We start from the raw sequence: 25845 nt of genomic DNA on the forward strand, positions 1-25845 counted from the left end.
CGCTGCTTCCTCTCGAGATTGCCCCATTTTTAAGGACGAAAAGCTCATCCAGGAAATCAGAGTGAAGGAAGTCGACAGCCGACCGTGCCTCAGACAGGAAAATACAGCACTGTCCTTGCTTCTCCTCGGCCAACAAAGGAGGCGGCCACGCAGACTTGCGACCTCACCTTTAGTGCCACGGTCGTCAGATCACCCAGCGCAAAGATCGCCCGTTCAACCTCACCACTTTCGCCTGCCCACTCTCTGGCTCACCCTTCGTCGGGTTCTGCTAAATCTCGAGCCCAAAAGTCAGACACCAAGACTTCGAAAAAAGAGCATACTCGTGAAGATTTTTTACGTACCCCAACTTCACAACCATCGGTTCCTCCTCCATCTAAACATCATACTTCCAAGAAGGCTACAAAGAAACCCAGTTCATCTTCTTCTCCGCCAAGGCGTGTCCCATCTACAGCACCACCTGGCGGAAATCGCCCTCGGCCGTCTTCTGTGTCGCCGAGGCGCACTGCTTGCGGCCGGTCAACCGGCCGATCGCTGGTGGCAGGAGCTGCTCCTGAACAACCTATGGATCAGGATCTTCTGCCTTCAGCTGAATGCCATTCCATGCTGTCGGTTGCAAGCTCTGAGCAGTCGTTGAGTTGACAGCAACCTTGGTCACATTCCTCCATTTTCTGTTCACCCTATGTCCATTATCCACTGGAATATCCACGGCATTCGAGCCAATCGGGATGAATTGTCGATCCTCTTACAATCCTACTCGCCGGTCATCATCTGTCTTCAGGAAACAAAGCTGTGTCCCCATGACCGCTTTGTTCTCCCTCATTTTCAGTCCGTCCGATATGATCTCCCCTCTGTTGAAGGCACTCCAGCCCATGGAGGACTCATGATTCTTCTCCATGATACTCTCCATTATCACCTAATCCAGTTAAACACTTCCTTCCAAGCTGTCGCCGTCCGTCTTTCCCTTTCTGGATACACGTTCTCTCTTTGTACTGTATACATTCCATCGTCCACACCAATGGCACGAGCTGATCTCCTTCATCTTCTTGGTCAGCTTCCACCCCCCTATTTGCTGGTTGGGGACTTCAATGCCCACCACCCGCTTTGGGGATCTCCACATCCTTGTCCACGTGGCTCACTATTGCTAGACGTCTTCCACCAAGCGGATCTAGTTTGCCTCAACACTGGGGTCCCTACATTTTTGTCTGCCTCCACGACAAATTTATCTCATTTGGACCTTGCGGTCGGTACTGTTCCGCTAGCTCGGCGCTTCCAATGGTTCGCCCTTGATGATACACACTCGAGTGACCACTTTCCATGTGTCCTTAGACTGCAGCCTCAACTGCCATATATGCGGCCGCGACGCTGGAAGTTTGCCCAAGCCGATTGGACACTTTTTTCGTCTCTAGCGACATTCGATGACCGTCACTTTCCCAGCGTCGACGATGAGGCCACACATATTACCGACGTTATTCTTGCAGCTGCGGAACATTCAATACCACGCACCTCCGAATTGCCCCGGCGCCCCCCAGTTCCTTGGTGGAACGAGGCATGCCGTGACGCAATACGTGAGCGGCGACGTGCTCTCCGCGTTTTCCGCCACCATCCTACTTTGGCCAACTGTATCCGCTATAAGCAGTTCCGTGCGCATAGCCGTCGTGTCATCCGCGATAGCAAGAAGGCAAGCTGGAAATTATTTATTAGCTCATTTAACACCTCCACTCCCTCCTCGGAAGTTTGGAGTCGACTTCGACGGTTCTCAGGCGCACCTAGTTTCTCCCCGGTCTCTGGGCTCACTGTCGCGCATGATACATTAGTGGACCTCGTCGCAATGTTTAACTCATTGGGTCAGCACTTTGCTGAGATTTCGAGCTCTTCAAATTACCCGCCAGTGTTTCTCCCGAAGAAACGTGCAGCGGAAGTGCGACCTCTTGCTTTCTCCTCTCAAAATCGCGAAAGCTACAATACTGTTTTCTCCATGCGGGAACTCCAACATGCACTCTCCGCCCCAGGACCGGATGGTATCCACGTCCACATGTTGCTGCATTTATCAACCCATAATCTGCGTTACCTCCTTCGCCTTTATAATCGAATTTGGACCGACAGTACTTTTCCCAGACGATGACGGGAAGCTATCGTCGTTCCTGTTCCGAAACATGGAAAGGACAAACATCTCCCCTCTAGCTATCGCCCCATTTCTCTCAAGAATAGTGTCTGTAAGGTTTTGGAGCGTATGGTGAATTACTGTTTAGCTTGGTGGCTGGAGTCCCGCAGTCTTTTAACATCTGCCCAATGCAGATTCCGAAAGCATCGTTCTGCAGTTGACCATCTTGTTGCTCTCTCCACTTATATCATGAACAATTTTCTCCGGAAACGCCAAACGGTAGCAATATTTTTTGATCTGGAGAGAGCATACGATACCTGTTGGAGGACAGGCATCCTCCGCACACTGTTCTCTTGGGGATTTCGAGGTCGGCTGCCCCTTTTTCTTTGCGAATTTATGGCGGAGCGCACATTTAGAGTGCGGGTGAACACTACTCTCTCCCGTACTTTCTCCCAAGAAAACGGGGTACCCCAGGGCTCCGTGCTGAGTGTTGTACTGTTTGCCATTGCCATAAATCCAATTATGGATTGTCTCCTTCCTGATATCTCGGGTTCCCTCTTTGTGGACGATTTTGCGATCTACTACAGCTCTCAACGGACCAGCCTTCTTGAACGACGTCTTCAAGGATGTCTCGATTGCCTCCACTCTTGGAGCATCGAAACCGGCTTCCGTTTTTCTCCCAGTAAGACCGTTTGTGTTAATTTTTGGCGACGTAAGGAGTTTCTTCCGCCCTCCTTACATCTACGTCCTGTCAACCTTCCGTTTTCAGACGTCGCTAAATTCTTGGGTCTTATGTTTGACAGAAAGCTGTGCTGGTCCTCCCACGTTTCCTATCTTTCGGCTCGCTGTCTGCGATCCCTCAACACCCTCCTGTCCTTAATGGTACCTCCTGGGGAGCGGACCGAGTGGTCCTTCTCCGCCTCTATCGCGCCTTAGTGTGCTCGAAATTGGACTATGGAAGCATAGTCTACTCCTCTGCTCGGCCGTCTATTCTTCGGCGTCTCGACTCTATCCACCACTGTGGATTACGTTTAGTGTCTGGAGCTTTTTACACCAGCCCTGTGGAAAGCCTTTATGCTGAGACTGCTGAACCTCCGCTGTCCAATCGGCGAGCAGTCCTTCTGAGTCATTATGCTAGCCATCTGTCTTCCATGCCTGCTAATCCAGCCCATGACATTTTTTTGGACGCCTCCTTTGATGTAGGGTATGCAGGCCGCCCCTCCTCCCTACTACCACTGGGAGTCCGCTTCCGTCAACTGCTCCATTCTCTTTCCTTCCGCTTTCCTAAAACCTTCTTGACAACTTGGGGTACAGCACCGCCTTGGCTCCATCCCCGGATCTACCTGCTCCGTGACCTTTGTCGATTTCCCAAGTATGGTACCCCTTCACTTGTTTATCGTCGGGCATTTGCTGCTCTATGTGTGTAAATGACGGACGCCACATTTATTTACATCGACGGCTCGAAAACATCGTTAGGTGTAGGGAGTGCCTATATTGTTGGCGACACCCCAAATCACTTTCGGCTTCCAGACCAGTGTTCGGTTTATACTGCGGAGCTTTACGCTGTTCTCCAGGCTGTCCACTACATCCGCCGCCATCAGCGGATACAGTACGTTATCTGCTAAGATTCTCTCAGCTCTCTCCTCAGTCTCCAAGCTGTTTACCCTGTGCACCCTCTGGTCCACCGGATTCAGGACTGTCTGCACTTGCTCCACCTGGGGGGCGTCTCGGTGGCGTTCCTCTGGCTCCTGGGACACGTTGGTATCTGTGGAAATGAGGTGGCCGATATTGCAGCCAAGGCTGAAGTCTCTCTTCTTCGGCCAGCCATTCAATCGATTCCCTTCACCAATCTACGGAGCGTTTTATGTCGTCGTGTTGTTCATTTATGGCACGTGCATTGGTCGACACTTCCCCATAATAAATTGCGGGACGTGAAAGCTCTTCCTTGTGCTTGGACCTCTTCCTCCCGAACGCGTCGTCGGGAGGAGGTAATTTTAACTAGACTCCGGATAGGGCACTGTCTTTTTAGCCATCGACATCTTTTAAGCGGCGATCCTCCCCCACTCTGTCCCCACTGCTCTCAGCTGTGGACGGTACGACACCTTTTAATTGAGTGCCCCTATTTTAATCCGCTACGCTCCCGTCTACAGCTATCGCCTGATATATCGTCGATTTTAGCAGATGACACGCGCTCAGCCGATCGCGTTCTCGAGTTTATTAGTGCCAGTGAAATGACGCCAGTCATTTGAAGCTTTTTTTGGGGACAACCAACCCCTTTCTGTAGTGGATTTTTAAGCCTTCCTTCTGCTTTTAGTTTCTCCAGTTTTATGACTTTCGTTCCCATTGCTGCTGGTTTCCATTTTCGATTTTTTACTGTTTCCTAAGTAGCGGACCGGGCGCTAATGACCATAGCAGTTTTGCGCCCTAAAACAAAACAAAAAAACAAAAAAAAAAAAAAACCAAACGACCAGGCACCTATCACTGGGTTGTCAGCATCATATCTTTGCCATCTGTAACTGGATCTGGACCAAGGGCCAGTTCCCATCACAACAGTTACAAAGCATCATTGTCACAGTTCTGAAACTGGGTAAGTACTTCTAGAGATGGGCAGTTATCACCCAGTCAGCTTCACCAATGTTCTCCTTAAACTGCTTGAATGCGCAATGAGCTGGTGGCTGTGTGGCTCATTGAGTCTTGGGGTCCTCTGGCTGCATCCCAGGGTGGTTTTTGCCAAGGCTGTTACACTATTGATAATGTGGTTTGACTGCTGTCTGCCAGTCAGTCAGCTTTTGCCCAATGTCAATGCATTATAGCTGTCTTCTTTGATCTGCAAAAGCTGTATGTCACCAGGAGATGACAACATATCCTTGCTGTCTTACACGAGTGGGGTCTGTGGGACCCATTCCCAATTTTTATCTATAATTTCCTTTCATAGTGTATGTTCTGGGTTCTAGTTGGTACTTTCCACAACACTCCCCATATCCAAGAGAATGGAGTCCTGCAGGGCTCTGTACTGAGTGTTCTTGTCTTTCTACAAGCCATCAATTGTCACCTGCAGCTGTGAGGTCATCAGTATCACCATCCTTGTATGCTGACTACTTCTTCCTCTTACTATTGCCCCTGTAGTGTGCGTTTTGCTGAATTTAGACTGCAAGGTACCATATGAAAGATATATTTATGGGCACTCACCCATGGCTTTTGGTTTTCAGCTGCCAAGACCCATGTCATGGTTTTCTGTCAACATCGTATGGTTCGTTCACAACCAGAACTTTATCTTGATGATGAACTATTCAATGTGGCAGGAACTTACTGCTTTTTAGGACTGAGCTTTGATTCTTAGTTTATGTGAATTCCCAATCTTCGGCAGTGTAAGTGAAAGTGCTTGCTACACCTCAGTACACTTTGTCCCCTGAGTAACATCAGCAGGGGTGCAGAGTTCACTACCCTTCTGCAACTTTACAAACCCATGATACAACCCTGGCTTGGTTATGTGAGTGTGGCATATGGTTCGGCATCATCCTCATCATTGCAGGTACAGTATCTCATACACCACTGTGGGGTTTGATATGAAACAGGAGCCTTTTGAACTAGTCCTGTGGACAGATTACTCACAGAGGTTGGGGTCCAATCATTGTGTATCAGGTGCCAACAACACCTTGTCAATTATGCTACCTATGCTTCCAACTCCCCTAAGCATCTAAACTACCGTCCCCTCTTTCCAAACACGGAAAGCCATCTTCCACAATGGTGGCCCAGATCAGGAGTTTTGATCGCATTTCACACCCTGTCCCTCCCCTCCAAACTCCAGTTATTTCTTCCTCCATGTCTCCTCTGCGCCCACTCACGTACACCTCTGTGGGGAACCCATTGGTTACAGCTTTGTCTTGACACATCATGAGGTCGGAAAGACACGATCCCTCCTGAGGCCCATTGCAACCAATTTTTCTCCATTCTTGGTACATCCTGGAGTTCAGCAGGATTGCTTGAATGCTGATTGCTTGATGGTTGCTGATCACATGGGCTTTGCTTACACTGTAATGGGTCATACTGAACTGCCTTCCTAGCTGGAAGCTGTAGTGTTGCTAGCCCTCTCTCATGCTCTTGAGCATATTGTTTCCTCCAGTGGTGGGTCCTTCCTCATCTGCAGAAACTCTTTACCAGTTTAAATCTCTCAAGCAGCATTACCCTCAGCATCCCCTGGTCATTGCTAACCAATATTCCCTGTATGCCCTTGAGCAATGTGGATGCTCAGTGATGATTGTTTGGACTCTGGGTCATGTTGGGATCCCTGGGAATGAACTTGCTGATAGCTTGGCCAAACTGGCTCTGGTAATCACTATTCTGGAAACAGACCTCTGGTCAGTATTACACCATCAAGTTCTATGAACCTGAAATATGGAATGGATCACTCTGACTTCAGACTACCAGTGATAATGTAGACCATGAATTTATGGAGGTCCTCCATGCAGGCCTCTCACAAGGATTCTACCATCCTTATCCAGCTGCACAATAGCCGTATCTGGCTGAGTCATGGTTATTTCCTCCAGTGCCTCCCCGTGGTCTTAATTCCCATTCAACAGTGGCAGGATCTTAATCTCCCTAACTTGCTATCCCTGATGATTCTACAGTGGATGACTTAGTTTTACGTTTTATTCAGGATGACTTAGTTTTACGTTTTATTTACCGCTCTCTTTAAGGGAGGGTAACTTAACCTTATCAGCTTATCAAGAGGTTGGCAGAACACTCCTCTGCCCAGGCCAAGCTGTGGCTATCTGGGCTTGGTGGTCCAGCCCAGTTCTCACCCTATTTGCTCTTTTACTCTTCATTACACCTTTCACATGGTGTGTTAGACAAACTAATCTTTTATCTCTGTACTTCTCTTGCCCTGTCTGTGTTACTAGTCTTTCCTAGGCAGTTTCTGAGTAGAGTATCTCTAGTACGTGGCAGGGACTAGGGCATGTATGTCCCCTCTTTGCATTCTGCTCTTAGGTGCTTCCAGTTGCTCCCTAAATGGGGCAACTTACCTTTGTTTCGTCCTCTGTCTCCCTTTTTTCTTTGTCCCTTATATCGGTTTCATTGACTTTTTATAGACATTAGGGTTTTCTTCCTCCGGATTGTGTGTGGTAGGCTCTCGCTTACAAACAGTCAGGTAAACCTGCCTGCCTGTTTGAAGAAGGGATGGATGATCTAGTAGTTTGGTACCTTTTATCATTCAATCAGCCAACCACCTCTGTCCATCTGCTACCCTCTCTCTCTGTCCATCTGTTCCTGCCACCTCTCTCTCTGTGTTGTTCTTCCCTTTCTCTTTCCAAATCATCCCTCCCACCTCCATAGGAGGTTGCTGGTTCTTACCTTCCTAGTATTTTAGTCTAGATAGTAGTATGTGTACCTAGCTTGGTTGAAGTCAAACCAGTGGTTTAGGAGGTGATGTAAAACGCATCCACTTTCACAATTTGTATGGTTACTCTGTATGCTGGTTGCTGCATAGTATGTAAGAAATAATTTTGATTGATATTTCGGGGCCAGTCACTGTTGTGCCAGCCTCCAAGAATAAACAAAGCTTTGGTTTGAAATATTTGAATTGTGGCACCACATTTTCTTGCTGCCTGTTTCTAATTGATGAATGTATGTGATCATGAGTGTTACGGCCTTGACAGTTGCTATAGAAGATCTGTTTGAAAGTTCTCTCTCTCTCTCTCTCTCTCTCTCTCTCTCTCTCTCTCTCTGTGTGTGTGTGTGTGTGTGTGTGTGTGTGTGTGTGTGTGTGTTTTTTTACTGCTCCCCTACTCCTCTCCAAGAGAGCCATGTAAAAGTAAGGCACTCAAACCTTGATCACATCACTTTATTTTCCTTTTTTCAGTTTCTTGTGGACCCATTAAAGACTGAAGGCCGTAGTGTTTGGCTAAAGCAAGATCCTGAACTGAAACATGCTGATGGACCTGAGCATAATGTAAGTTTTCACCCAAGCACTATATTGTGCAGGAAGTGTAGTAAGAGTGTCATGACACAAATATGGGGCATTCAACCTAAATTGTCATGGATGGTGAAAAATTGAAACTTATGATACCAGCTATTTTCAAGAATTTTTGTGGTCTTCTAGTCCTGAAGAGGGGCAGCAGCCTTTTCAGTAGTTGCAGGGGCAACAGTGTGGATGATTGACTGATCTGGCCTTGTAACACTAACCAAAACGGACTTGCTGTTCTGGTTCTGTGAACGGCTGAAATCAAGGGGAAACTACAGCCGTAATTTTTCCCGAGGACATGCAGCTTTACTGTATGACTCAATGATGATAGCGTTCACTTGGGTAAAATATTCCGGAGGTAAATTAGTCCCCTATTCGGATCTCTGGGAGGGAACTACTCAAGAGGATGTCGTTATCAGGAGAAAGAAAACTGGCGTTCTACAGATCGGAGCGTGGAATGTCAGATCCCTTGATCGGGCAGGTAGGTTAGAAAATTTGAAAACGGAAATGGATAGGTTAAAGTTATAGTAGGAATTAGCGAAGTTTGGTGGCAGGAGGAACAAGACTTTTGGTCGGGTGAATACAGGATTATAAATACAAAATCAAATAGGGGTAAAGCAGGAGTAGGTTTAATAATGAATAAAGAAATAGCAGTGTGGGTAAGCTAATATGAACAGCATAGTTTACGCATTATTGTAGCCATTATAGACACAAAGCCCACACCTACCTCAGTAGTACAAGTTTATATGCCAACTAGCTCTGCAGATGACGAAGAAATAGAAGGAATGTATGATGAGACAAAAGAAATTATTCAGGTAGTGAAAAGCGACGAAAATTTAATAATCATGGGTGAGTGGAATTTGATAGCAGGAAAAGGAAGAGAAGGAAACGTAGTAGGTGAATATGGATTGGGGCTAAGAAATCAAAGAGGAAGCTGCCTGGTAGAATTTTGCGCAGAACACAACTTGATCATAGCTAACACTTGGTTCAAGAATCATGTAAGAAGGTTGTATACATGCAAGTACCCTGGAGATACTAAAAGGTTTCATATAGATTATATAATGGTAAGACAGGGATTTAGGAACCAGGTTTTAAATTGTAAGACATTTCCACGGCAGATGTGGACTCTGACCACAATCTATTGGTTATGAACTGTAGATTAAAACTGAAGAAACTGCTAAAATGACGGAATTTAAGGAGATGGGACCTGGATAAACTGACAGAACCAGAGGTTGTAGAAAGTTTGAGGGAGAGCATAAGGGAACAATTGATAGGAATGGGGGAAAGAAATACAGTAGAAGAAGAATGGGTAGCTTTAAGGGATGAAATAGTGAAGGCAGCAAAGGATCAAGTAGGTAAAAAGACGAGGGCTAGTTGAAATCCTTGGGTAACAGAAGAGATAATGAATTTAATTGATGAAAGGAGAAAATACATAAATGCAGTAAACGAAGCAGGCAAAAAAGAATACAAACATCTCAAAAAAGAGATCGACAGGAAGTGCAAAATGGCTAAGCTGGGATAGCTAGAGGAAAAATGTAAGGATGTAGAGGCTTATCTCACTAGGGGTAAGATAAATACTGCCTACAGGAAAATTAAAGAGACCTTTGGAGAAAAGAGAACGACTTGTATGAATATCAAGAGCTCAGATGGAAACCCAGTTCTAAGCAAAGAAGGGAAAGCAGAAAGGTGGAAGGAGTATATAGAGGGTCTATACAAGGGCAATGTACTTGAGGACAATATTATGGAAACGGAGGAGGATGTAGATGAAGATGAAATGGGAGATACGATACTGCGTGAAGAGTTTGACAGAGCACTGAAAGACCTGAGTCGAAACAAGGCCCCGGGAGTAGACAACATTCCATTAGAACTACCGACAGCCTTGGCAGAGCCAGTCCTGACAAAAGTCTACCATCTAGTGAGCAAGATGTATGACACAGGCGACGTACCCTCAGACATCAAGAAGAATATAATAATTCAAATCCCAAAGAAAGCAGGTGTTCACAGATGTGAAAATTACCGAACTATCAGTTTAATAAGTCACAGCTGCAAAATACTTACGCGAATTCTTTACAGATGAATGGAAAAACTGGTAGAAGGTGACCTCAGGGTAGATCAGTTGGGATTCCGTAGAAATGTTGGAACACGTGAGGCAATACTGACCTTACGACTTATCTTAGAAGAAAGATTAAGGAAAGGCAAACCTACGTTTCTAGCATTTGTAGTCTTAGAGAAAGCTTTTGACAATGTTGACTGGAATACTCTGTTTCAAATTCCGAAGGTGGCAGGAGTAAAATACAGGGAGCAAAAGGCTATTTACAATTTGTACAGAAACCAGATGGCAGTTATAAGAGTCGAGGGACATGAAAGGGAAGCCGTGGTTGGGAAAGGAGTGAGACGGTTGTAGCCTCTCCCCGATGTTATTCAATCTGTATATTGAGGAAGCAGTAAAGGAAACAAAAAAAAAGTTCGGAGTAGGTATTAAAATCCATGGAGAAGAAATAAAAACTTTGAGGTTCGCCGATGACATTGTAATTTTGTCAGAGACAACAAAGGACTTGGAAGAGCAGCTGAATGGAATGGACAGTGTCTTGAAAGGAGGGTATAAGATGAACATCAACAAAAGCAAAACAAGGTTAATGGAATGTAGTCGAATTAAGTCGTGTGATGCTGAGGAAATTAGATTAGGAAATGAGGCACATAAAGTAGTAAAGGAGTTTTGCTATTTGGGGAGCAAAATAACTGATGATGGTCGAAGTAGAGAGGATATAAAATGTAGACTGGCAATGGCATTTTCTGAAGAATAAATATTTGTTAACATCTAGTATATATTTAAATGTCAGGAAGTCGTTTCTGAAAGTATTTGTATGGAGTGTAGCCATGTACAGAAGTGAAATATGGACGATAAATAGTTTGGACAAGAAGAGAATAGAAGCTTTCGTAATGTGATGATACAGAAGAATGCTGAAGATTAGATGGGTAGATCACATAACTAATGAGGAGGTATTGAATAGAATTGGGGCACATCTTGACGAGAAGAAGGGATCGGTTCAAAGGACATGGTCTGAGGCATCAAGTGATCACCAATTTAGTATTGGAGGGCAGTGTGGAGGGTAAAAATCGTAGAGGGAGACAAAGAGATGAATACACTAAGCAGATTCAGAAGGATGTAGGTTGCAGTAGGTACTGGGCGATGAAGAAGCTTGCACAGGATAGAGTAGCCTGGAGAGCTGCATCAAGCCAGTCTCAGGTTTGAAGACCACAACAACAACAACATAGTTGACTGCAGTTAGATGTGTTATTTGCTAGTTACTACGAATAGTATTGTAACAGCACATGTAACAAGCATATCTATACTAACCATTACCTTTGTATTAATTTTTTATTAGGATTGTATGTAATGAATGTCTTAAATACATATTTGGTATCAATGGAGCAAGGAAGACTTCCTCTTGGAAGAAATTGCCTCTGTGTAACAGTGCTATAACAGAAGATTTGGAACTGTAGTGTGTATATTTGACTTCCCACTCACTATTCACTGTAGTATTTACATCATTACTGATATCCTGCATTGCCTGCCGTGGTGGTCTCGCGGTTCTAGGCGCGCAGTCCGGAACCATGAGGCTCCTATGGTCGCAGGTTCGAATCCTGCCTCGGGCATGGATGTGTGTGATGTCCTTAGGTTAGTTAGGTTTAAGTAGTTCTAAGTTCTAGGGGACTAATGACCTGAGAAGTTGAGTCCCATAGTGCTCAGAGCCATTTGAACCATTTTGAAATCCTGCATTGGCTGTATGTAATTCCTTATGATTTTCCTCCAGTACACGACATAAATTTGCCTTGTTTCCTAAAAAGCAGGCACTAAAAATACATGGTGACAGAGCAAGATGCTGTGTAAATAGCATTAAATTTGGTTAATTTTGATGATAATGTGTTGAATGCCGTATTCATTTGATTAATGAACAAAAAGCCCTCTTGTTCATGGGTTTACAGCAGGAAGATTATTTGCATCCCTATATTATCTGAATTTAATTTTGAAATTTTGCCACACACACATACATCAAGTTTGTATATGGGAGTATGAACACACGATAGAGCAGGTCGTAGTGCCTCTGAAATCAGAGTGGATCGTGTCTCAGGAATAGAAAGTGAAAGTATGCCAAATGAATACTACACAATGGCTGACAGCAAGTTCAGGGACATTAGAACTGATTTGGATGCATTCTGACACTCATTCTTCCTAAAGGAATAAGAATCTCTGCAAAGTTGGATGACATTCATAACAAAGGAATATTGAGAGCTGTATCATATGTACAGAAGTTTGCAAGCAGTTATAATTCACAGATTGTTTTTGTCTTTCAGTCTGTTGAAGATCCATTGGAAATACCTTGGTTCACTGATTTTATCAAGGAGGATCCTGAACTAAATATAACTGAGAATACTGTAAGTATTCACATCTCTGATGTATTGCATGTAGTTAAGGAATAAGTCTTTTGTTAATTGTGTAGAGTAAGGGATGCAATTCAGTGGAATTCACACAGAATGTCAGTTGTCTGGAACTTGTTGCTGTTCATAATTCTAGAGTATTCTTGTACTCGTCCACTCGACTTTCATATCACCTGTTACATACTGACTGTTCTAAATAGAAGTGGAATGGGACTGGTGGCTGATATAATTCTGTTTTCTGTAGCCCTTGTTAATATCAACTATATTGTATAATGGCTGTGTGTGATGGATACAGTAAATTCACATTTAGATGAAGTGTAAGTTCTAATAGTGTGGGTCATTTGAGAAATATTCCTCCTTTCAATAGCCTCTGATAAATAGAATGCAAAAGAACAGTGGCTGTTCTTATCTTTTGTTGAATCATAGTTATTCGTGAGTTTGTCCTAAAAAAATTTAGGTTTTGAAAAAGAGTGAAAATTTTGTGTTGCAGATCAGCCCTGATACTTTGGCCACAACCTGTACATATTGTGGCAGCTTCTGTGGTACTTGTTGTATTAGTTATAAATTTTTCAGTTATAGAAAAGCTCTGTGTATGGCTTTTGGTGAATGATTGTACAGAGATGAAGCCATGTATGACCTCATAATTTGAGTCCTGGCAGATCTAGAGAAGAAAGATTAATTTTTAAATGTGCATTATGACCTTGGTAAGGGAAAGAGATGCTCACATTAAAAAACATGTCAAAGGTATAAAATTAGACAAAGACTGGGGAACATTCAACACACAGTTGCAGAAGGTTAGGTACTGGCTCAAGCTTGATGTCCATAAACAAACTTCCTGCGGTTATAAAGGATTCTTCAGACACTGAAATGGTGGCCTCTTCAGACACTGAAATGTGTAGTGATTATACAAGCACACAGGTCAAGCAACCAAACTATCATGCTAAGGACAGCTCAGAGGGTATCTAAACGATTGTAGCTCATGCGTAGCTAACAGCCTAAGACTTAATGCCACAGAGACTCATATATTGCAATTTTAAACAACTGAAAGGTATGCATTGGCTTCACAAGTAGATGGGACAGTAAGTGAAACAGTAGTAGTGATGTTCCACAAGAAGGGTTTTATAGAAATGAGAACACCATGCATAGTAGTCAAGGATGTACATATTAGGAGTTTGGCTAAAACGATGAACTGTAGGGAGTCCTAGAGCATAGCTGTAGTTGTCAGAGTGGCTGGATTGTAGTTGGTGACCACTTACCATGAAAATACAAAAGGCCATACTGTCCTTTGTATGGTGCCCAAGACATCACAGGTCGAAGATTATGTCTCCATGGCATCAGGACCAGAGGTTCAGGAGTAGTGTCCACTGCAAGGGTGCTGCTTCCATAGCAAGTGTACAGAACAGTGTGTTGCTGGTTGTGTGATCTAGAAAACCGGGTCATGTGGTTGGCACTGAAATCACTGACTTGTACCCCACTTGTTACTTGGAAAATATGTAACTTAGATTAAACAGTGGTAGCAAATCTATGAATAGGATGTGTGACCATAACAGTGATCCTGAGTAGCAGATACAGTTGTGCAGTCAACATGTTAGCTCTGTCAGCATTCTTTGTGGTCTCGGGAGTATAAAATGCTAGGGCTTAATAATGATGGAGAAAAATAGGCCTGATCATTTTGGTACTGGCACATGGCCAGCAAGATTCAGTATTAATTGTGGAATTGGGAGTTTTATTAGGTAATTGCATCAGAAGCTAGAGCAAGCTTTGTTACTGTACTCCTAGGTATATGATATACAATGCTCAGTGTGAATCTTTTCTGAAAACCTGTGCTACCTGGTTCCTTCATCAGATATTTATTTGTCAGGCTTAATTTTGATGTGCATTCATTGCATATTATTTTTTCCTATGTTTAATGATTCTTGTGATTCTAATTGCCATCATATGTGAAGATAGCATTAGTCAGAAAGACAGTAGTAAAAGACTCATCACCTAGTGAATGAAGTTGTGGGATTCAATGTTGGGATCAATAAGTTGCATTGATCTTTATCATTTGCTTGCTGTTGAACAGTAATTATCAGTTGTTTGAATTTCTATGAAGGTTATATAAGTTCTACCAAATGAAAGTTCATGTCCTGGATTAAGGTTCCAACAGCTAAATATCACGAAGGGCTGTTGAGGCAGTGCTTGAAAAATTGAATGTGGAGGTTGGTTTGTAATGCCACAAGGCTTTAGAAATTTAAGACAGTCTCAGAAAAATTGTTTAAAAATATGCTGATTGTGTATGTGCCATCCACATGTTGCATGGTATAGTTAAGGAACTAGACTCCTGATGGTTGATTTTCCTCATGTAGAGAAATTTGTCCCGCTATAGTGAAGATCAGGAAAATTGAGATTCAGAGATGGGGAGAATCGTCTCTTTGAACCATCAAAAAAAAAAAAAAAAAAAAAAGTATTGTAAGGGAAAGTGGATGGCACAAATGTGGGTTGGGAGCAGGTGCCCTGGGAAAGAACACAGAAGAACTATGCAGTCACTAATTGTAGAACACGATGAGTACCAAACTATTGTATGTTCACATAACTGGGAGAGGTAAATCTCCAGCCAGTTCCAATAGAACACAGCTAATTTCAGAATAAGGTGCTATACAATGGAGTGATATTGCAAAGAAATAGTGAGCCAAGGGTTGAGATGAGTGCACAATGTTCTGCAGTCATTTGGATGAATGCATATGGAATGAATATGTAACTAAGCATAGGTATATTTTTCATTCCTTCATTCAGAGAGTTGGGTCCCTTCATATTCTGTATGTAGGGTATTAGGGTGTGGTTTTGCTGTTTTGATTGGATGTAGAGTGGATGAACAGGAATAGTTAGTTTCTAGTAGATATCATGTATCTGAAATCAAGTTCAGTACTACCTTATTAGCCACTCTTGTACTCAGCAGAATATTTTGACTCAGGGATTAAAGTTCCATTTAAATTCAGTTTTTATGTTGAATGGGTTTCGACTTTGGCAATAAGTAGACAGTTGACACAACTTCTGTGTAAAGTTGTATTAATACTTTGTTGGAGAAGCGATTCAGTGGCAGGCTGCTACATCTGTTACTGGTAGGTTCAAACAATACACAAGTGTTACAGAGATGCTTCTGGAACTCAAATGGGAATACCCAGAGGGAAGGTGATGTTCTTTGGAGGAATGCTATTGAGAAACGATTTTGTTGTTTCCAACATACATTGCACACAAAGACTATGATGATAAAATATGAGAAATCAGTGCTGATATGGAGGCACATAAACAACCTTTTCCCCTCATTGTATTTGCGAGTGGAATGGGAAAGGAGATGACTAGCAGGGTTACGGGGTGCCCTTCACCACGCGCCATTAGGTAGATCGCGGAGTATTGATGTATGTTGAGGTACTTCGTAAAATATGTCGCTGACTAATGTAGTAGGAGCAACAGTGACATTTTGCATAGTAGTAAATGTACATATGTTGTTGTTGTGGTCTTCAGTCCTGAGACTGGTTTGATGCAGCTCTCCATGCTACTCTATCCTGTGCAAGCTTTTTCATCTCCCAGTACCTACTGCAACCCTCATCCTTCTGAATCTGCTTAGTGTATTCATCTCTTGGTCTCCCTCTACGATTTTTACCCTCCACGCTGCCCTCCAATACTAAATTGGTGATCCCTTGATGCCTCAGAACATGTCCTACCAACTGATCCCTTCTTCTGGTCAGGTTGTGCCACAAACTTCTATTCTCCCCAATCCTATTCAATACGTCCTCGTTAGTTATGTGATCTACCCATCTAATCTTCAGCATTCTTCTGTAGCACCACATTTCGAAAGCTTCTATTCTCTTCTTGTCCAAACTATTTATCGTCCATGTTTCACTTCCATACATGGCTACACTCCATACAAATACTTTCAGAAACAACTTCCTGACACTTAAATCAATACTGGATGTTAACAAATTTCTGTTCTTCAGAAACGCTTTCCTTGCCATTGCCAGCCTACATTTTATATCCTCTACTTCGACCATCATCAGTTATTTTGCGCCCCAAATAGCAAAACTCCTTTACTACTTTAAGTGTCTCATTTCCTAATCTGATTCCCTCAGCATCACCCGACTTAATTAGACTACATTCCATTATCCTTGTTTTGCTTTTGATGATGTTCATCTTATATCCTCCTTTCAAGACACTGTCCATTCCATTGAACTGCTCTTCCAAGTCCTTTGGTGTCTCTGACAGAATTACAATGTCATAGGCGAACCTCAAAGTTTTTATTTCTTCTCCATGAATTTTAATACATACTCTGAATTTTTCTTTTGTTTCCGTTACTGCTTGCTCAATATACGGATTGAATAACATTGGGGAGAGGCTACAACCCTGTCTCACTCCCTTCCCAACCACTGCTTCCCTTTCATACCCCTCCACTCTTATAACTGCCATCTGGTTTCTGTACAAATTGAAAATAGCCTTTCGCTCCCTGTATTTTACCCCTGCCACCTTTAGAATTTGAAAGAGAGTATTCCAGTGAACATTGTCAAAAGCTTCCTCTAAGTCTACAAATGCTAGAAACGTAGGTTTGCCTTTCCTTAATCTTTCTTCTAAGATAAGTCGTAAGGTCAGTATTGCCTCACGTGTTCGAGTGTTTCTACGGAATCCAAACTGATCTTCCCCAAGGTTGGCTACTACTAGTTTTTCCATTCGTCTGTAAAGAATTCGTGTTAGTATTTTGCAGCTGTGACTTATTAAACTGATAGTTCGGTAATTTTCACATCTGTCAACACCTGCTTTCTTTGGGATTGGAATTATTATATTCTTCTTGAAGTCTGAGGGTATTTCGCCTGTTTCATACATCTTGCTCGCCAGATGGTAGAGTTTTGTCAGTACTGGCTCTCCCAAGGCCGTCAGTAGTTCCAATGGAATGTTGTCTCCTCCCGGGGCCTTGTTTCGGCTTAGGTCTTTCAGTGCTCTGTCAAACTCTTCACGCAGTATCATATCTCCCATTTCATCTTCATCTACATCCTCTTCCATTTCCATAATATTGTCCTCAAGTACATTGCCCTTGTATAGACCCTCTATATACTCCTTCCACCTTTCTGCTTTCCCTTCTTTGCTTAGAACTGGGTTTCCATCTGAGCTCTTGATATTCATACAAGTCGTTCTCTTGTCTCCAAAGGTCTCTTTAATTTTCCTGTAGGCAGTATCTGTCTTACCCCTAGTGAGATAGGCCTCTACATCCTTACATTTGTCCTCTAGCCATCCCTACTTAGCCATTTTGCACTTCCTGTCGATCTCATTTTTGAGACGTTTGTATTCCTTTTTGCCTGCTTCATTTACTGCATTCTTATATTTTCTCCTTTCATCAATTAAATTCAATATTTCTTCTGTTACCCAAGGATTTCTACTAGCCCTCATCTTTTTACCTACTTGATCCTCTGCTGCCTTCACTACTTCATCCCTCAGAGCTACCCATTCTTCTTCTACTGTATTTCTTTCCCCCATTCCTGTCAATTGTTCCATTATGCTCTCCCTCAAACTCTCTACAACCTCTGGTTCTTTCAGTTTAACCAGGTCCCATCTCCTTAAATTCCCACCTTTTTGCAGTTTCTTCAGTTTTAATCTACAGGTCATAACCAATAGATTGTGGTCAGAGTCCACATCTGCTCCTGGAAATGTCTTATAATTTAAAACCTGGTTCCTAAATCTCTGTCTTACCATTATATAATCTATCTGATACCTTTTAGTATCTCCAAGGTTCTTCCATGTATACAACCTTCTTTCATGATTCTTAAACCAAGTGTTAGTTATGATTATGTTGTGCTCTGTGCAAAATTCTACCAGGGGGCTTCCTCTTTCATTTCTTAGCCCCAATCCATATTCACCTACTATGTTTCCTTCTCTCCCTTTTCCTACTCTCGAATTCCAGTCACCCATGATTATTAAATTTTCGTCTCCCTTCACAATCTGAATAATTTCCTTTATTTCATCATACACTTCTTCAATTTCTTCGTCATCTGCAGAGCCAGTTGGCATATAAACTTGTACTACTGTAGTAGGTGTGGGCTTCGTATCTATCTTGGCCACAATAATGCGTTCACTATGCTGTTTGTAGTAGCTTACCCGCATTCCTATTTTCCTATTCATTATTAAACCTACTCCTGCATTACCCCTATTTGATTTTGTGTTTATAACCCTGTAGTCACCTGACCAGGAGTCTTGTTCCTCCTGCCACCGAACTTGACTAATTCCCACTATATCTAACTTCAACCTATCCATTTCCCTTTTTAAATTTTCTAACCTACCTGCCCGATTAAGGGATCTGACATTCGACGCTCCGATCCATAGAACGCCAGTTTTCTTTCTCCTGATAACGACATCATCTTGAGTAGTCCCCGCCCGGAGATCCGAATGGGGACTATTTTACCTCCGGAATATTTTACCCAAGAAGACGCCATCATCATTTAATCATACAGTAAAGCTGCATGCCCTCGGTAAAAATTACGGCTGTAGTTTCCCCTTGCTTTCAGCCGTTCGCAGTACCAGCACAGCAAGGCCGTTTTGGTTATTGGTACATACATACAAAATAATCTATTAGCAGTTCCCATAATTAGCTGCATGAGTAGATTAGTCACAAGCAGCTGGTTGTCAGTATACTTTAGAGGTAAATTCCTGTAGGAGTTTTTGCTTTCAGATTTGTAGCCTGGCTCATCCCACATCCATCCACATCTTCATTTATGGATTGCAACGTGTAAATCAAAGAATGAACAAATGAATAACGTTCACAGCTAGTCATAGCAGAGGTTATTGTGTTGAAAGCAAATTTAATTTTATTAAAAAAAATTCTGAAACATTCAATAATAGATGCAACCCATCAAGACGAATTAAGGTTATCATATTTTACTGAAAGAAATTATACCTGTATAAGCAATTCCTCAGGGTGTTTTAAGATCATCAGATTTCACAAGGCTATAACTTTCTCATATATAAAGGTACAGAATTGGGGTCCGATTTTTACTTCTATACATGCCTATACTATAAGATTTTCCCATTGTGTACAATTTGTGTCTGCACATACAACATTAAGGTGCTTCTCACAGCTGTGTTTACGATCAGCTTCGTCATTTGCTGACCACAAATATCAAAATTCTATTCATCTCATTTAAGCATCCAGGTGATAGACTTGATATATGCATTTGCAAGCATGTCAGTTTAGGAAACTCACTGCTGTTCCCATGTAGCATCATAGTCTATCAAAAGTTGTTGGAAGAGGAGACACATATTTGGAGCCTTTCACAAAATTCCACCAATAAAAAAGGTACCATACTGTGAGATGAAGCAAATTTCAAGGTCAGATCTGCAGCCTCTTACAGCTGATCCAATCTCTCATACTGCCTACTGTTCAGAAGTGCTCTTTTGTGCAGGTCCCAATGCAGTGATAAACCATCCAGATGAAAAATTATATTTCATATCATTTTCCATCTCTTCTGTTTTCCGTCCATCTATGTGTTTCCCAATATTGTCAACTTTCTTCAATTTGTTACAGAATTCCCTACTCTCCAGATTCAGTTCAGTGTTAATCTTACTAAACTGTTCATCACATTTCATAAGTTGAATGATAAATCATGATCACTACCAACAAACTTCCTGTTCCATATTGCACAGCACATTACCCTTATTAATGTTGCAGCTACCAGTTCAAGTCTTATCCCTTGAGTTTTTAAGATGTAAAGCAATCAGAAATGACCTGCTACTGGAAGTAGTAGACATTACTGGTCACACACTAAATGAAATATACTTCATACAATTCGTTGGTGCCTGCTTTGATTTCAATTGAAATGGGGTCAACAAATTGGTAGACTTGTCAAGTTGATCCCCTCAGCGTTACTCACCTAGAGGCAATTATGTGTATTTTGGATTTTTTACTTGTTTTTAGTATTATCTGTTTGGTCAGCCAACTAGAAATAAATAAAATATTTATATGTTATTTAATGTAAAAGCCAATAGTGAGTTCCATTGTAACATGAAGGGGAATGATTCCCTAGGCCAAGGAAGAGGTTTATGCAAGGTGTTCCCATCACATTCCTACTACAGGGTCGTATAGGATAAGTACTAATTTTTTCATAGCTGCCATGCCCTATAAGAATATTCTATCAGATAGTACTGAGTGAAAGCAAGCTAGGAAGCATTTCTGCAAGTTGACACTCTGTAGGAACTTTTATAATTGCAAAGCAGAGAGATATGAGCTTTTTGGTTAACTCATTCTCATGCTGGTGCCTCCTTAATTCATTAACAATCCAAATGCCCAAAAACTTTGCTCATGGATCCATCATCCAGTCTGTCATTGATACCTCCTTGTATCTGTAAGTCTTTTGGTTTTGTTTTGAATTGCATGATGTGTGTTTTTATAAGTATAAAGGTAAATTTTTGTTCTGTTCTGTGTCATCAGCAAACATTGCAGAGTTTGAAGGCTCTTCCAATGGTTTTAGCACAACATTTACGTAGGTCAGGATAAGTCTAATGCTGAAACCTGTGGGACATCGCATGTATTGTTTCCCCATTTTTATTCAGTTTTCCTCCCAAGGTATCATTTATTACTATGACTAGAGGTCTGCATGGATGCGGATATCCGCAGATATATCCGCGGTATTTGTTACTTGGCAGATAAAATCACAACCGGCGCGAATATCCGCGGGTCATCTGTGGATAATGAGCAAGGCATCTGCCCAGGACATATGTTGCAATGTTAGTTGAAAACTTCAAGTCTGTTGACATTCTTGGAATCTTGCAGGGCCCGGGTAGAGCGGTTGTCTGTTGTCCTCAGTCCCTGGCTACGACTGACGTAGCTGTACCCAAGAGACCTGTGCCTAATCCGTTTCCGCGACTGTCTCTTCTGTGTGGCCTGTGAAGTGCTCTCTCGGTGGCAAACCTGCCCACTGTCTACCATCAGATGGTTAGAGTGTCTGCCATGTAAGCAGCAGGAGATCCAGTGTTCAAGTCCCGGTCGGGGCTCACATTTTCATCTGTCCCCGTTGGCGTATGTCAACGCCTGTAAGCAACTAAGGGTGTTCATTTCATTGTAATTTCATTCTAACGAGCTGCATGGTCACCGATGGTATCTGTTCTTTCGGACATGTCCGAATGAACAGATACCATCTTAGTATATATAAAAAGTAGTTAAGTTGTTGCAGAAATGGCACCCTGACAATAACTATGTCATTAGATATGATAATTCTAAGTACTGCTGTCTATTACTATTAATTACTCATTCAAAACTTAAATATATGCAGATGCGGATAAGGAACTTGCGGATGCGGATTAATTGCCGCGGATGCGGTTGCGGATTAGGATCTTGCGGATGCGGATTGCACTTTTCTTATCCGCGCAGACCTCTAACTATGACCCAGTTGTTTGTTGCTAAGCCAAGATTCACTTCTTGTAAGTGTAACTCTTTTAACACCATAACACTAGTTTCCTGAGTAAAGGGAGATGAAGGTTGTAATGGGATGCCAATAAGTTTTCTCAACTTCTACTTCATATTTCAGTCATGCTTGCAGGTCAGCACAATATTTTAGTAATTAGATTGTTACGATCATAACAAGAAGAGCTCCTGCTTTTGTCACCAAATGGTTCTTGTGATTCATTTGACCATTCATCTGATGAACCTGATGCCTGGTCAAGTATACACTTCCTGACTGAGTCTTACGGATCTAATTTCAATTGTCACTTTCCTCCCCAGTGTTTTCAGCTACTGTTAAGAAATTATTGTTTTCATGGTCTGACATTTTTCAGTTTTTTTTCTAAATAATAGGCTGGTGCATAAGTTGATAGCACTTTCGTTTTGCATGTTAGTATTCCAGTTGCTGAGGGTTTATTTATCAATTGTAATTTTTTATTTGTAGTTCACTGTTGCTATTTTAGTTTACATACATTTGAGTTTACATATTGTCATTTGGAGATACTGAGTGGAACAGTGGTCACTAGAAAGTGGAGTGCCAACTGGAGAAATAGGAGCACTTTTGACATACTCATCTCTTTGGGTTCTATACAAGAGTAACAGCAGTGGAGGCAGCCAGAAACATTTGCACTCTGTTTGTGTTTAATGCCATTGGACAGAGCTTGGCAAGAAAATGGTTTTGTCATTCTAAGGAGAATTGTTTGGCCATTAGTGACTTACCTGCAGGATTTGATGAAGATCATTTAAATGCATTAATTCACAATGATCCATATCATTGTACTTGAGAACTGGCAAATTCGATAAACTGTGATCATTTTGTGACCTCATGACATTTTCATGCATTGAGGAAGGCTCAAAAATAAGGTGTACGGATATCACATGCACTAAACCAAATTCACAAAAAAGGGATGGCCATATGCGCATCTGTGCTTGCTTGTCATTAGTTGGCTTGTGAACAACACTAACCATTCCTCCCCTTTATCATTATGCTGATCATAAATGGTGGCTTTGTGCTAAAATAAGGAAAAGAAAGGAATGGCTGAGCAGCAACAAAAGGCAGCAACAAAAAGCATCCGGTGTGGTTTACTATGAATTGCTTCCTTGAGATGTAACCACTGATTACTGCTGACATTTATTGTCAACAACTGAGATGTGTTGCTGACACAGTACATGAACAATGACCAGGAGGACACTACTCGACGATAACAGCCGCCTGCGATCTGCTAGACTGAAGTCATTGCACACCCACATTATTCACCTGATGTAGCACCCTCAGATTTTCTCCTTTTCTGCTCTCTGTTGAACAACCTTCTAGGAACTTCCTTTCCAGATGAAAATGTGCTCTGAACCTTGCTCAATGATTTCTTCACCTTAAAACCAGGTGACTTCTACAGTTACAGAATGAAAAAGTCATCCCACCATCGGGAGACTGCAGTAAATAGAGAAGGAGAACGTTTTGTTGATTATTAGTCTCTCTTATTTGTATCTGTTGTGTTTATTAAACTTACGGAAATATGCCATGAGCGATATACCAACCAAATACTTGCTGCAAATGGGTACATATGCCTAACCTTTTTTCATTTTACTGGTAAACTGTGTTTCCTTTCATCTCTGTCTAACCAATATGTATAATGTTCAAAATAATACTTGGTCTCTTAAGCCCAGTGTCTGATTACAGATGGTGCAGACATGGATTGGTATTGTACATATCTTTTGCAGTGCAATCAACTCAGTGCATGTGTGCTAAATGTTCGATGATGAATCCTATTGTCTTAAGTTGTCAAGTTTATAAAGAATTTAATATTTTCTCAAAATAATTCTGATCCCCAAGTGAGGTATGGCTGAGTAAATGTCAGAAGATTGCTAATTTCTTGTCATAAAATGCTGTGGCTCTGTTGAGAGTTTATGTAATCTGTGCACCATTATTAGAACATTTGGGTAGTAGTGTGTGGGTCAGCTGTGTTGTGACAGTTTTCCAACATCAAAGCTAATTACTTTTGTTTTGAGATATTGATTTGGATAATTTTAATGAACAACACAGTGTGTGCACTGAAATATTTTGTAAGTTATCAACCAATGAGCCTAGCTTCTAAAAGAAATTTCGTATGAAGAAAATGCAATGAAGAATTGACAGAACCTGTAAATTAGTTAATAAATTTGTTTACTTCATTGTCGAAATGACGGAAGCACTAAACATCCACCAATCGACGTTGGAAATAATTTTAATTTGTTGCATGATCAGTAGGCCTGGTAGTTGCAGTGGATGGAGATACAGTTATATCTAAATGGAATACAACAGTATACTTACTCATTAACTGTCAGTTGAATCTAAAGTACAATTCAGCTGAGAAAGAATGATTCTAAGTTTCCTCTTGGGCGATCACATGTATGAAATGTGAGTTTCATTAATTGTTATACTAACATTTCCTTTTCTATTTGATTGATAATGTGTTCACACAGTTGGCTGTGTGGAATTAAAGGTAACTCCTGAAATAATTTTTTTAAAATTATGTTTAAATCAGAAATTATTGGAATTGAACCCTTCCTCTAAAATCCAAATATGTAAGAATGTGTTAAATTAGGCATGCAATAATTGAATCTAAAACTTGAAATCTTGAAGATAAAAGTAAAAAACTAATTGCATTGGGGACACCATAGATTCTATACATGGCTCGCCCAGATAGCGTCGTTCTTAATGCAATTTTCTAAAAAACTAAAACATTACCTAAATCATATGATTTAAACACACAAGTCTTTCAGTTTTACATGATATTACATTTTGTCCTAAAAAAAAAAAGAAAAGAAAAGAAAAGAAAAAGATTCATGTTGCATCACAGTCGTATGTCCCAATTCTAAACACATAAGTAATATCTGTTGCTTTTTAAATAACCATTGGTTGACTTTTTAATGTTCAGATTTGTTCATTTCTAACAAAAAGGGCTGTCACTTTTGTATTGTACGAATAAATTGTAGCCTTTGGAATGGGTTTCAAAAACGCTTCCATAGCTTCTGTGTTTTCAGAGATGCCACAGAAATTGTTTTATACCAGATGTGACATGAGGTGTGAACAGTCATCTGAAGTGGGTGTGCCCCCTTGTGAAGGGGCCCCCAGTTGGAAGGAGCACACCATCGGAGACACTGGCAGTAATGGGGGATTTCCTCACGATGAGTCAATCATCTTCCCACTCAACTTCTACAAATTGTAAACGCAATGAGGCTAATGATTCAAAGACCCTTCCCGCTGCACCATGGTTCCTCGTGGTCTCACATACTGAAGATGGTCAGTCCTTTGCTACAGTAAAGCCATTTATTATTCAGAAAGGTTTAGATGCAATTGCTGATCCTGTGAAATCCTGCTCTCGTTTACGGAATGGCACTTTGCTTTTGGAGAGCACTTCTGATTCTCAAGCACAACTGCTTGCTGCCTTGCTTCACCATGGTTACCCTGTTCATATCGAGGCCCACAGAACCTTGAATTCTTCTCATGGTATAATTTACACCAGGCTGCTTGATGGTCTAACAAAAGCTGAAATACAATCTTACCTCTCTGATCAGAGTGTCATTGCTGTTCATCGTGTAATGAAAAGTTAATTCCATCTTGGTGCCCAGCCACACTCTCACCTTTGATAGGGTGTTGCTTCCATCTAAGCTCAAAGCAGGCTATGAAATTATCACCGTCCAGCCATACATTCCGAACCCAATGTGTTACAACCAGTGTCATCATTTTAACCACACTAGAGCGTGTTGTTCACACCCAGCCACATACGTTGCCTGTGGTAGGGATATGCATGAGGGCAATTGTCCACTTCCTTCTTCCTGCTGTATCAACAGCAATGCCGGCCAAGCTGCCACCTCTCAGGAGTGTCCCGTGTATGTAGATGAGCAGGC

The 25845-nt window shown here is 41.8% G+C and overlaps 1 protein-coding gene across 2 annotated transcripts in view; it reads left to right on the forward strand.

Moving 5' to 3' along the window:
- The window catches only part of LOC126213267 (uncharacterized), a 163890-nt gene that overhangs the window by 52853 nt on the left and 85192 nt on the right, over nt 1-25845 (forward strand). For both annotated transcript variants that reach the window (XM_049940931.1, XM_049940930.1), the window contains exons 5-6: nt 7962-8051; nt 12420-12500. In XM_049940931.1, coding sequence (XP_049796888.1) covers nt 7962-8051; nt 12420-12500 — 171 coding nt within the window. The remainder of the gene's footprint in view (nt 1-7961; nt 8052-12419; nt 12501-25845) is intronic.

This window comes from Schistocerca nitens, chromosome 11, assembly GCF_023898315.1.
Source record: "Schistocerca nitens isolate TAMUIC-IGC-003100 chromosome 11, iqSchNite1.1, whole genome shotgun sequence".
NCBI classification, from domain to species: Eukaryota; Metazoa; Arthropoda; class Insecta; order Orthoptera; family Acrididae; genus Schistocerca; species Schistocerca nitens.